At 47.7% G+C, this 13,371-nt stretch overlaps 1 protein-coding gene across 2 annotated transcripts in view; it reads right to left on the reverse strand.

Moving 5' to 3' along the window:
- Positions 1-13,371, reverse strand: part of Cpxm2 (carboxypeptidase X, M14 family member 2) — a 121,048-nt gene that overhangs the window by 35,280 nt on the left and 72,397 nt on the right. For both annotated transcript variants that reach the window (XM_006976958.3, XM_076553918.1), the window contains 2 exons: positions 5,958-6,042; positions 4,507-4,657 (listed from right to left, as the gene is read on the reverse strand). In XM_006976958.3, the coding sequence (XP_006977020.1) occupies positions 4,507-4,657; positions 5,958-6,042 (236 nt within the window). The remainder of the gene's footprint in view (positions 1-4,506; positions 4,658-5,957; positions 6,043-13,371) is intronic.

Here is a 13,371-nt window from a genome sequence, read left to right on the forward strand (position 1 = left end):
GCAAGACCCTTCCTTCTTCAAACAGAACGTTTTGTTTTGTGTCCTAAGAAAGGGATGAATTGAAGCCAAAAGGGGAAAAAAAGACTCATCAGAGGATGAGATGAGAAACTGAGAAGAACCATCAGCCCCTTCATGAGCTGCAGACCCCAGAGGCAGCTAGCTACCTGCAGAACTTCCATGCAGGGCCCGCCCCAGGAAGCTGCAAAGGAGACAGATTTCAAGCGCTGTGATGAAAATCTGCAAGCAGCTTGTGACTCCCGTTCACACACTGGCCTTCCATGGCTTGATGTAAATGAACTGGTCCTGGGAAGTGAGAAAGAACCACAGACTGCCTGTAACTACTCCTAGAGTTACAGACAAACCAACTTCAGGGGCTTTAAAGTGGTCCCAAAGCTAACGGGTAAACACAAAACAGTAAGTACAGCTTACTGCTGCTGTCAGTGACAGAAGTTAGTTATTATTCCTCCCTGAATTCTAAGACATAGAACAAGTCTCAGCTGATGGACAAGATTAAGCCAAATAATATGAAAGTTAATATTTCCTCCTTAGGGTTGCTGAAGCTTGCCTGCTACCAACCCAACTCCAGGAGCTGAGCTAGACTGTCTCTAGGGAACAGAGTGTGACAAACAGCACACTGGACATCCTCCTCTGGTCTACTTTGAATGCATATATTCCACACACAAGTGCGCGCGCACACACACACACACACACACACTTAATTACCAATTAATTCCTTAATTGGCCTGAAAGGATGGAATAATGCTGTCACATTCAAGGCTCACATTCCCTGAGACAAGGGCCATTTTACACTTTCTTCAGTAAAAGCTGCAAAGAACAAAGGTCCGCACACATAGCTCCCCCACCTTCCAAGGGTGCTGTCTTACCTCTCCATGGTGTGTGTTTCACTTGTGTTCTATTAAGAGTGATTTTCTGTTCCTCTCGCTCCCCAACACCTTGAGCCTGCTGTTCAGGGTACTCTCCCATAAGTTGTCTCCAAGGGCCCTTCTGTGCTCATCCTTAAGTTCTTTTTTGTTTTATTTTGCTTTGTTTATTTAAGACAGAGTCTCCCTCTGTAGCTCAGGCTGACCCAGAATTTACTCTGTAGACCAGGTTAGCTTTAATTCCATGGCAATCCTTCTGAAGCAATGGGATAACAGGCAGGTGCTACCATGTCTAGCTTCCAAGTTGTTGTTGTTGTTGTTTTTTTCAAACCAATGAAAAATCTACAAAGAGGACTCTGGTTGCACTCTATCCAGCAAGTGGCCAGCCTGCGCTGGGTTCCCTGGACTGTCCTGTCTGGTTCCTGACAGATCAAGACAATTGGTCACCTGATCTGATGAAGCAAGCGCAGGAAGCAGATCTCCTTTCCTATGACATAAAGGATAACTATCCTCTGCTCTTCAGTAACAACAGAAAAATTAGTGTACCAGAACATTCTTATTTAATCTCTCAAATCCTTTGACCAATGTAATACCAGAAGCCATGGATTGATATTGTTAGACATCTATTGTAATACCAGAAGCATAGATAGCTATTGTTAGACATCAAAATGCAAAAGACTATGCCTTCTGAAGTGTGCACAACCCTCCTTTTCATGTGTATTTATCTATTCATCTATCCATCTGTCTGTCTGTCTGCCTGCCTACCTGTCTATCTACCTACCAACCTATCTGTCTATCCATCCATCCATTCTTCCATCCATCCATCCATCCATCCATCCATCCATCCATCCATCCATCCATCCATTATCTATCTACCTACCTACCTACCTACCTATCTACTCTCTATCTACCTACTTATTATCTTTTATTTCTAACACACACACACATATGCCTGTGTGTAGATTTATACTAAAACCTTTTCAAAATAAATTTGGCTCTTAAAAATGGACCTATATGTCAGGTAGAAACTAGAACTACACTAAGTCCACACTTGGAACCATCCAGGTTTCACAGTTCATCCATCTCTGTGAGTGTTTCAAATGCCCACCAAGAATAACCTAGCAGAGAAATAATTATTTCATGATACTCACACAGGCTCTGTGCTTTTTCCTAATGACACATGAGCTCCTGCCCACAGAGGGAAGCCATGGCCCCACTATTTACAGCAAGCAAGTGGAGGAGTACTAAGCAAGGCTCAGTACTAGGTACTAAGCATGGCCTGGAGGAAAGGGGACAGAGCTTCCTTATAGATGCTGGCCAAGATGTGTGCTGGCAGATATCCTGAGCCCCATGGCCCCAGAAGTTTCCAGATGGCAGCAGGCTGGATGTGGGACTGCTGCAGGAGCCATCTATGAAAGGGAGCTCAAATCCCAAACAGGCATGCTCCAATGCACTCTTCTTCTTAGCCTTAGAAATGTGCACAACCTCTGTCCCAGCAATTCCACTAGTTATAATAAAGTTCAAGCAACAACTCTGGACACAGGGATAGGGACACACATACACACATACGCACGCATACACATGAACACACACACATACACACACAGGACAGAGAAATAAGAGTAATTGCAAGATTGTTTATGGAATCAAAATATTCTATTTTTATTTTATTTTTTTGGTTTTTCTAGATAGGGTTTCTCCATGTAGCTTGGAGCCTGTCCTGAAACTTACTCTGTAGACCAGGCTGGCCTCAAACTCACAGATACGCATGTATCTGCCTCCAGAGTGCTGGGATTAAAGGCGTGTACCATCACTGCCCAGCCTGGAATCAAAATGTTCTAAACTACTGAATTTCCAGCTACCACAGGCTGATTAAAGATGTGAGATTTTGCCCACAGACCAGGAAAGAAAGTACCCACAGATGCCCTCTTTCCTGGTTTCATTCTGTTGATGTGACCAAAAGCAATTTAGGGGATCAAAGGGCTTGTTTAAGCTTACAGGTCACAGTCCATTGTTGAGGAAATTCAGGGCAGAAACTTGAAAGCAGGCCTGCTTACTCTTCTATGCAACTTTATCTCTGACCAGGGAACCCACTTGCAGCCAAGGAAGCACAACAGGAGCTGTGGGGGATGCTACGTGTTTCCTCACTCTCTGGCTTGTGCTTAGCTGGCTTTCTTATGCAGCCCAGGGAATGGCGCTGCCCACAGAGGGCTGGGCCCTCCTACACCTGTTAACAATCAAGAAACCACCCCCCACGTAGACCTGCCCAGAGGCCAACTTCATCTGAGTGACCCCTCCATGGAGACTCTCTTCTCAAGTAGCTCTATGCTGTGTCGAGTTGACAGTCAAAGCTAACCAGGACAGGCACCAGTGATTTTGTGACATGAAAAAAAAAAAATGCAAGCTAGTAAGTGCAAACAAACATAAAATGAAAAATAAAATGTGTGTCTGCTGTGAGGATCATTAATGTAGGCAGACAGAGCTGACTTTCTCACCCATGGACGGTTCATGTTCTGAAAACCTACAGCTGGCAAAGCCAGCTCATGCATATTACAAGACCGAGAGAAAAAATAGCAATGTGGCATTAAACATGCTTTGAAAACACAGCAAACGCAAGCTCATGGTGGAGCTGAGGTGACTGCTGAAGTAGCATCAGGGCTGGTGGTGGACTGTGCTGGGCAGGACTGGGGAGCCACAGGCAGTGATGCTCCAGCTTCTACTGTGAGCCCGACAGTGAACAGAGTCCAGGGAGAAAACTGGGTGACATGAACCATGCTTCTGCTCCTGTGCCTTGTGACCTGACTGGAGAAGGACAGGAATGCGACATCCCCGCAGGCTCTGGTAGGTACTATGGGGAGAGTTTTAGGCTAGCTGCTTTCCTGGAAATGTTTGAGCAGAAGGAAGATGCTCTTGCCATGGGTCCCCAGTGATGTAGTCAATACCTTCTGAAATTGCCAGCCTAGGCCAACCTGTCTGGAGCAGGCACTAATAGGATCCAAAAGGTGCACGTGGATGCCCACTTACATCCTGAAGTTAGAGCCAAACACCATCATGTGAAAATCAGCCCATCAGACTAGAAGGAGCAAGTGTTCAGTGAGGATACAGTCATCCAAGGAAGCTCTTTAGACAGAGACCTTGCAAATGCTCACGGCTCAGTTCCCTCCACCTCCTGCCCTGCCTCTGTGCCCAATACAGTAAGCATGCTGAAGACAAATAGATGTCTCGGGGGCAAACATATTCTGTGGTGCTGAGAACCGAACCCAGAGCGTTGCACATTTGTGTGTGCTTTACCATTAAGTTACACCCCTAGCTGACTGCTACATGCCTTTTTCTCACTTCTGAGTGACAGTATTGAGTGATCCATCAACCTTGACATACACAGACATCTTGAAATTACAACAGGCAAAACCACACTTGGCAAGAGGGCTCAGTGCCACCAATGTTCAAGTTTCTGAGTTGGGATTATGAAAAGCTCTTTTTCTTTTCTTTTTGAATAACCTGCATGTTTAAGAGATTTAACAATGGACACAGGAAAATGATGGCTCAGTTTGTTTTGACACAACTTGGGGAGGCACCTGTCTCCCAGTAGGAAACAGCCTTGCAGGAAGTTCAGGAGGAAACTCACCTGGCAACGGGCAGCCCAAGATCTCCATCCTCATGCAGATGTTCCCATTATCGAACCAGGACTGTGGATTTATGCGTATGTAGCGGGCCACCATGGGGACCGGCAGCTCATTTAGCACAGGAATCTCCTTCTCACTGTTTCCTTCAAAAATCTATTGATGCTCAAGGGGAAAGAGGAAGCTTTTTAAGATCTTCATCATAAAAAGTAAGACAGCCAGGAATTCACTCATTCCTTAGGATCCCAGCAAGGAGTACTTATGTACGCTGGGAACCAAGGCAAAAAAGGAACAAATCACCCCTGCACTCTGCCCCAGGAAGCCCCTATCTCTCAGTCTATCATAAGGGCAAAAGGATGCTCTAAAGCTCAGGCTTTTAGAAGGAGGTGGGCCAGGCCAAGCTATGGAGCAGACCCCTGTTAGGCCCGACAGTCAAGGAAAGCTACTTAGACTGGTAAGAATAGGAGGGAGTTCTAGAGGCAGGGAAACATTAATGGAGAAGCCCAGCAGTGGGTTTCACAGGTAGACCAGCTGGCTCCACTCTTCTGGTGCATGTAGGACTGTTGATGTAAGTAAGAATGAGACAGAAGGTAAAAGTGCGGCTGCATTCGGTGTGTAAGATGCTGGACACCACACTAGGAGGGACACTTGAGATTCTGAATTTGAGAGTAACAAAACTCCCATGCTAAAACTAATCATCCAAGGTGGCACGAAAAGTTTGGGCTCTTGGAAGTGACAGCCGTGAGGGTCCCCAACTGCAGCATGTTAATTTGTAAATGGAGTCATATGGTGATATTTTATTTGTACTGAAATGTGATTTTAATTGTATGTTAATAAATAAAGTTGCCCGGGGGTCAGAGCTATTAGATCCATAGCAAGAGCATGGCGGTGGTGGTGCACGCCTTTAATCCCAGCATTTGGTAGGCAGAGCTAGATAAGTCTCTGTGTGTTCAGGGATACAGCCAGCATTGGAGACATACACCTTTAAGACCTGGAGGGCTGTACTTACAGACAGTGACAAGGCAGTCATGTGTTTGAGTTTACAACCAATGAGAAAGCAGAACAGAAAGACTATCTAAAGACAAACACACAGGAAGTAGGTCTCTTTCGGAGAGGTAGGACTACCGCAGGAGAAAGGGTAAGGTTTTAGCTCCGAGCTCTGACCTCTTGGCTTTCTCTTTTACATTGGTTCTGTGTTTCTTATTTAATAAGACGGTTGGTTACATCTACAGAGTCAGAGGCTGCATTCCAGAAATATGCTAGTTGGAATGAATTCTCCATCAGCCCCAGCTGTGGGCCACTGGAGGTTGGACTCCAGAGTGTGAAAGGAGGTCACTATCCACCAGACTCTCCTGGTTGGTTTGAGTTTACACAGGCTTGGTAAACCTCCCCAGGCATAGGACAAAGCCCCATGGTTGGGCTCCAATGGCATGGGTAGAGTGGAGAGGGGACTCACCATGTCACCAGATCCATTCTTCACAGTAACCCATGTATGGCTGTCATTGCTCACCATGACTTTGTAGGATGTCACCCAGTCACTCCTGTGAGGAAATAGAGTATCACTGGAGTTATATGCTTGAAATGCTCATCCTTTCCATCCAGAGGTGTGGAAGGAAGAACAGATATGGTTTCCTCAGGACTGGGTCAAACCCTGATTCTCAGAGAGTCCTGGAGGACAACATACTTTCTTCTTATGGCTCTTGATTGCCCGTTACAACTAGATAACAAGACCCTAGTGCTGAAGATACCACACACTTTGATTGCAGAACACAGATAAACTGACCTTGAACCCGCTAGAAAATTTTCCCTGCTGGCTAGTTTTCATAGTACTAGAAGATGCTATGCATACCACTGAGAGGAAAAAAGACATCAGTGGTCTTACCGAGCACTTTACCAGGCATGTTAAATAGCAACTTGCCAGGCAAGATGTGCCCTCTAGTGTAATAGTGGCAAGACTGTTTATGGGTGCAACCAGTTGCTTTCTGGTTGCATTTGAGACCTCTGCTGTAGGAGGGCATCCATGCCTGGTACTCTAAACCAGATCAAAAACCCACAGTTGGGGAAGAACCTACTGCTGTTACTCTGCTAAGCAGCCATGTTGTCAGACAGCTTCCTAAAGATTTATGCTTCAGCCCATCAGTCTGTACTGCTCTCAGAGGAGTTCCTTTTGCAGTAGGCAAAGACGGACCCAGACTCCTCATTGGTCGGAGCTCTGGGAACAGTCACTCTGAGTGCTCAGCCCTAAATGGGACATCTATATCAATCAAGACAAGCAAAGTGGGATGCAAGGGCCAGAGAAGAGGAGAGTGATGTGAAGCATCTTCTGGACAGGGTAGAGCTGTTGGACTCGTGGATTCACAGTGGCCCCGGTTACCAGCACAAGATCAAGCCCCTCAAAATTCTAGCACAGAGAGCTGAAGGGCTCACGTGGCCCTGCATCTGGCTGAAGAACTATTGGCGGCTGATGGCTGCTGTGGGAGGAGTACTCATTTTTCTGCTGTGGCTACTGGTCGGTGCTTCAGTAGATAACCCATACCCATGCACATGTGAACAGCGCAGACAGGACTCAGCTGTACCAAAGATGAAAAAGAGGACATGAAGTTGGAAGAAGGACTTTTAGGGAGCTCTGGGAGGAGTTGCGGGAACATATGATCAAAATACATCGCATATCCGTATGAAATTCTCAACAAATAGTTACGATTAAAAAACAAAAGAACCTGAGTTCTATGATACCTGCTGGTTGTGTAACCTTGTCCAGGTAACTGACCCATCTATGCCCCTCTATACAAAACAAACAAACAAACAAAAAACCAGGACTGTGAGCCTTGAAGGGTCTAATATCCTTTAAGCACTTAGGACAATTCCTAGCCCCTGGTATGGTCACACACAAAAAAGATATGCAAACAAGACCATATGTGTTCATACTGACGTTACATCACACGCTTCAGAAGCTTAATGGAGTCCAGCAGGGAGAAATAATCTCAGTGAATGTTGCAAATTGTTCTAGAAAGTTCATTTGGGGAAACTGACTTGTGAATGCAGCAAAGCAGATCCAGCCAGCCACAAAAGCAGCAGCTTGAGTCCACGAGACTCCGGGTTTCTCCTTGTCTGTCACAGCCACTCAGACATTCTTCATCCCAGCAAGACTCCAGTAGGCTGGACCCAAAGCCAGAGCCCGGGCACCATCTCCCACTAGATAGAAATGACTGGGGATGAAGCAGCCATAATTTGACTTGCTGGAATGGAGGCCAATCTGACAGGCATGGCAAAATCAAAACACAACCCCAACAGGTTTTTTATGTTGTTAATTGACAAGTAATATGCCACTCTGTGCATGCCCCTTCCTAAAACCTAGAACCCTGGCGGCAGAACCGGCCTCCCGCTTTTCTGTCCTTTCCTTCTGTAAGTATGCTTGCTCTCCAGTCCTGCTGCCAGAGGGTCTAATCCTGTGGGCCACGACCCCCTTTGGGGGTTGCATATCAGATATTTACATTATGATTCATAACGGTGGCAAAATTATAATTATGAAGAAGCAACGAAGTAATTTTATAGTTGGGGGTCACCACCACATGAGGAACTGGATTAAAGGGTCACAGCTTTAGGAAGATTGAGAACTGCTGGTTAAGCTTTCAGTCTGAGTCAGATTGCCTAGAGAATTGGTTCAGGAGCAGCTTGTTTTTAGGTGCCTCTATCCATGCTGAAAAACGCTTTCATTTTACACTTCCTCCTGCTGTGTCCTCCCCACGACCCTCTGGACCCTCTGTGTCCAGAATCAAACAACAGTCCCCACCCCCAACATTCCAGTAATCAAACGTTACCCTTACCACCAAACGTTCCAGGCTGGAGCCAGGAATACAGAATAGAAACGCCATGAGCAAGGCCCGTTGGGAAGCCCCTCAGCAACACCTGCCTGAAAAATTACCCTCTCCCCAAAGAACAATCTGCTCCATTCCAATTCCAACAGCAGTCCCTCTTCCCTGCCGACTGCTTCTCAGCTGATAATGCCCACCCAATACCTTCAAGGCAGGCTACAGAGGCAGGGCTCTGTCCTAGTGAGACAAAAGGAATGAAGTTAGGAAACTCAGTCAAAAGAAGTATGCAAACAGGGCAGAAGTAGAAAGGGAACTCAGTAAGTTCTCCAAAGAAGAGAGGCTGGGTCTGTGGTCTGGTCCTGTAACCCAGCTACTCAAGAGTCTGCAAGCCAAAGAATCGAAAGTTTCGGACCAGCCTGGGCAATTTAGTGAGACCCTGTCCTAAAAAATAATAATAAATACCAATAAAAGTATTGGAGTTGTGTCTTGGTAGTGGAACACTTACCCAGCATGTACATTCTTGTCTGCCAGGAGACAACACAGTAGAGTGGCCTAGCAGAGTCCCTGTCATCCACCAGGAACTCACCAGCAGTCACTCCTGACCCTCTCTTTCCTGGCCCCCTCCCCATTCAGCCTCTCATGAAGTTTTGCCAATTTACTGCCCATATCTTCAGACTAAGATCTATCAGACTCTCTCTAGCTCCACCAGTAGCAGCCCAGCCCATTTCCTCCAGCTGGGACAGTTGTCCCCAAATGGTCTACTGGGATCCAAACCCGCCTCTCCTAAAAATAAGTGTGTGCTGTGAAGAAAGGCTTACTTTACTAGAGAAACATGACATCAAGAATTCTTATTTCATTATATGTCACTCTTTTTTTTTTTTTTTTTTTTTTTTTTTTTTTTTTTTGGTTTTTCGAGACAGGGTTTCTCTGTGTAGCTTTGCGCCTTTCCTGGAGCTCACTTGGTAGCCCAGGCTGGCCTCGAACTCACAGAGATCCACCCGGCTCTGCCTCCCGAGTGCTGGGATTAAAGGCGTGCGCCACCAACGCCCGGCTTCTATATGTCACTCTTATCTCAACTTATTTGTTGACTAATCAAGTTTGTATACTGAGCATTTTCAAGGCTAAAGCCATGTGGATCTTGGTACATGCTTCCCTGACCTTTCAGCCTCTATGATAGAAGCATTCCAACCTCTGAGGGTACATAGCTAAATTATTCATGATCCTTTCATTCAAGGTTTTTGAAGGTTAACCAGGAAGACAGAGAGGTGAACAGAATGTTCAAGAGTGTGACTGAGCACCGTGACGAGGCACCTTCAGGGGTGGTGGGAAGAAAGAAAGAGCCTCCTGAATCAGCCGAATGAAGGATGCTTGGCAGATGAATGAGTGAAAACAGTCCTTACCTAACATAAAAAGCAGCACATGTTTTTTCTTTATGCGAGGCGCATCCATTGTCATAAGGCAGCTTCATGGGAGACAGGAACTGTAATAGCCCTGTTTCGTGGTCTCCTAATCTTCAATGAAGTCTTGACCATCACAGAAGTCTTGACCATCACAGTACTTCTGTGGCTTATTTCCACTTCCCTCAGAGGGATTATTTCTTATCACAAAACCACCTTGACATTCAGGCTTGACTCAGAGCTCTGCAGTCGAGCGAAGAAGTACTGGGGTCAGAGGCCTCCAGACCACAGGAGGAGGCAGAGGCTATGCTGACTCTCCTGGGCGCTGGCAGCTCACTCATTTGAAAATATAAAACACATAAAATACCCTGAATGGCACTAGCTCATTTTCCTCCAATATAACCTTCTATCAGCTCAGGTGGACCAGGAGGTGGACCACAGAGGGAGGAGTCAGGAGGTGGACCACAGAGGGAGGAGTCAGGAGGTGGACCACAGAGGGAGGAGTCGGGAGGTGGACCACAGAGGGAGGAGTCGGGAGGTGGACCACAGAGGGAGGAGTCAGGAGGTGGACCACAGAGGGAGGAGTCAGGAGGTGAACCAAGAGGGAGAAGTCAGGAGGTGGACCACAGAGGGAGGAGTCAGGAGGTGAACCACAGAGGGAGGAGTCGGGAGGTGGACCACAGAGGGAGGAGTCAGGAGGTGGACCACAGAGGGAGGAGTCAGGAGGTGGACCACAGAGGGAGGAGTCCGGAGGTGGACCACAGAGGGAGGAGTCAGGAGGTGGACCACAGAGGGAGGAGTCGGGAGGTGGACCACAGAGGGAGGAGTCAGGAGGTGGACCACAGAGGGAGGAGTCAGGAGGTGGACCACAGAGGGAGGAGTCAGGAGGTGGACCACAGAGGGAGGAGTCAGGAGGTGGACCACAGAGGGAGGAGTCGGGAGGTGGACCACAGAGGGAGGAGTCCGGAGGTGGACCACAGAGGGAGGAGTCGGGAGGTGGACCACAGAGGGAGGAGTCAGGAGGTGGACCACAGAGGGAGGAGTCGGGAGGTGGACCACAGAGGGAGGAGTCAGGAGGTGGACCAAGAGTGAGGAGTCAGGAGGTGGACCACAGAGGGAGGAGTCGGGAGGTGAACCACAGAGGGAGGAGTCGGGAGGTGGACCACAGAGGGAGGAGTCGGGAGGTGGACCACAGAGGGAGGAGTCAGGAGGTGGACCACAGAGGGAGGAGTCAGGAGGTGAACCAAGAGGGAGGAGTCAGGAGGTGGACCACAGAGGGAGGAGTCAGGAGGTGGACCACAGAGGGAGGAGTCAGGAGGTGAACCAAGAGGGAGAAGTCAGGAGGTGGACTACAGAGGGAGGAGTCAGGAGGTGAACCAAGAGGGAGAAGTCAGGAGGTGGACTACAGAGGGAGGAGTCAGTCAGGAGGTGGACCACAGAGGGAGGAGTCAGGAGGTGGACCACAGAGGGAGGAGTCAGGAGGTGGACCACAGAGGGAGGAGTCAGGAGGTGGACCACAGAGGGAGGAGTCAGGAGGTGAACCACAGAGGGAGGAGTCAGGAGGTGGACCACAGAGGGAGGAGTCAGGAGGTGGACCACAGAGGGAGGAGTCGGGAGGTGGACCACAGAGGGAGGAGTCGGGAGGTGGATCACAGAGGGAGGAGTCAGGAGGTGGACCACAGAGGGAGGAGTCGGGAGGTGGACCACAGAGGGAGGAGTCAGGAGGTGGACCACAGAGGGAGGAGTCAGGAGGTGGACCACAGAGGGAGGAGTCGGGAGGTGGACCACAGAGGGAGGAGTCGGGAGGTGGACCACAGAGGGAGGAGTCGGGAGGTGGACCACAGAGGGAGGAGTCAGGAGGTGGACCACAGAGGGAGGAGTCGGGAGGTGGACCACAGAGGGAGGAGTCAGGAGGTGGACCACAGAGGGAGGAGTCGGGAGGTGGACCACAGAGGGAGGAGTCAGGAGGTGGACCACAGAGGGAGGAGTCAGGAGGTGGACCACAGAGGGAGGAGTCAGGAGGTGGACCACAGAGGGAGGAGTCGGGAGGTGGACCACAGAGGGAGGAGTCGGGAGGTGAACCACAGAGGGAGGAGTCAGGAGGTGGACCACAGAGGGAGGAGTCGGGAGGTGGACCACAGAGGGAGGAGTCGGGAGGTGGACCACAGAGGGAGGAGTCGGGAGGTGGACCACAGAGGGAGGAGTCAGGAGGTGGACCACAGAGGGAGGAGTCGGGAGGTCTACCACAGAGGGAGGAGTCAGGACACCGTGACATTGGACTGCAGAGTCTTCCCTACAGGTTGGCTAGATTCTGCTTATGGTAAGATAAACAAAGGTTTTAAGTTACCAGTGAGTTTGCAAGCAAGTAAATAAGAGAAGTCTCCAGGGGTCTGGTGGATATGAGCTGAAAGAAAAAAAATACTAAGCATTGTATAAGTTAACAAGCCAACATTGTTTTAGGGAAATGCACATGAGGATAGCCTGCCAGGCATAAAAAGCTAAGGATGTTGAACTTGAACCTTCCCCCAAGACTCTCGAAGGGAGTACGAATTCGTTAGAGGGACTGAGAGTGTCAATGTCCACTTAGCTCCCAGCAGAGGTCCACACAAACTGTCTCTGCAGAGGAGTCTTTCTTGTAGGCCCTTGGAGGTTTCTCTAGGTGAGAGGGAGTAGGTAAGGATGATTCTAAAGCCTCATCAATCACCTAGAAAATACTCCCAGTAAGAAAGAGGTAGCAGAAATAAAATGCAACAAATTCAGACCCAAGAGAACTGGAGATTTTGGAACTGTCACATTATATATTTAAGTTTTCTGAATCAAAGGTTTGCTAAGTACAAATCCTCATCTACTTCCAGTGGGGTTGTGTCCTAGTAAAAGCCATCATGGGTTGATGATACTGTAAGCTGAGAGTGGATAGCCTTAACCCACCGAGCATCAGATCTTAGCAACACAGCACACTACAGAGTCTTGCAGCTGCATGAGAGTGTGTGACTGATGCCTATGGCCCATTGCGGTAGCCGGCGTGATGAGAGAGGATCACACCACACATTGTCACTAGCCCATAAAAAAGTCAAAACTCAAAGTATGATTTTCTACAGGATGAGACAATTCAAAGTTGTTTATCTGTGCCTAGCATGTGACAGATACCGTCCTAAGCACTTTGTAAATATTAACTCATTTTTCTTCATGACAACCAAGTGGCATAGGTGTTATTACTCTGAACTACAGATGCACCCAGAGGTCAAGGTGATAGAACATGAGACTCAAAATCCAGCAGTCTGGTTATATAATTCCTGTTTTCAGCCACCTTTATACAAGGCATATTTAAAGTAATAAAATGTAAAATAAAAACACCAAAAGGAAATAGGTTAGTATAAGAAACAGCTAGATGTGAGGGACATAAACAACTTTTAAAAAACAAAAATCCCATCAAAATTAAATATACAGATAAATTGAAATAACTGAATAGGAACTGTCAAAGAGAGAATTAGCAAACAGGAATAAAGTTGAAGAAGTTACCAAGAACACAGCAAAAAAAAAAAAAAAAAAAAAAAAAAAGTGACCAGTATAAAATCAAAAGAAGATAACTGTGAAAGAAACCTGATGTGTTCCTCATCAGAGTTTCTCACAGAGGCCAAGCAGAAGTAAAGGGAAACAGTAT

Source organism: Peromyscus maniculatus, chromosome 1 (assembly GCF_049852395.1).
Source record: "Peromyscus maniculatus bairdii isolate BWxNUB_F1_BW_parent chromosome 1, HU_Pman_BW_mat_3.1, whole genome shotgun sequence".
Classification (NCBI taxonomy): domain Eukaryota; kingdom Metazoa; phylum Chordata; class Mammalia; order Rodentia; family Cricetidae; genus Peromyscus; species Peromyscus maniculatus.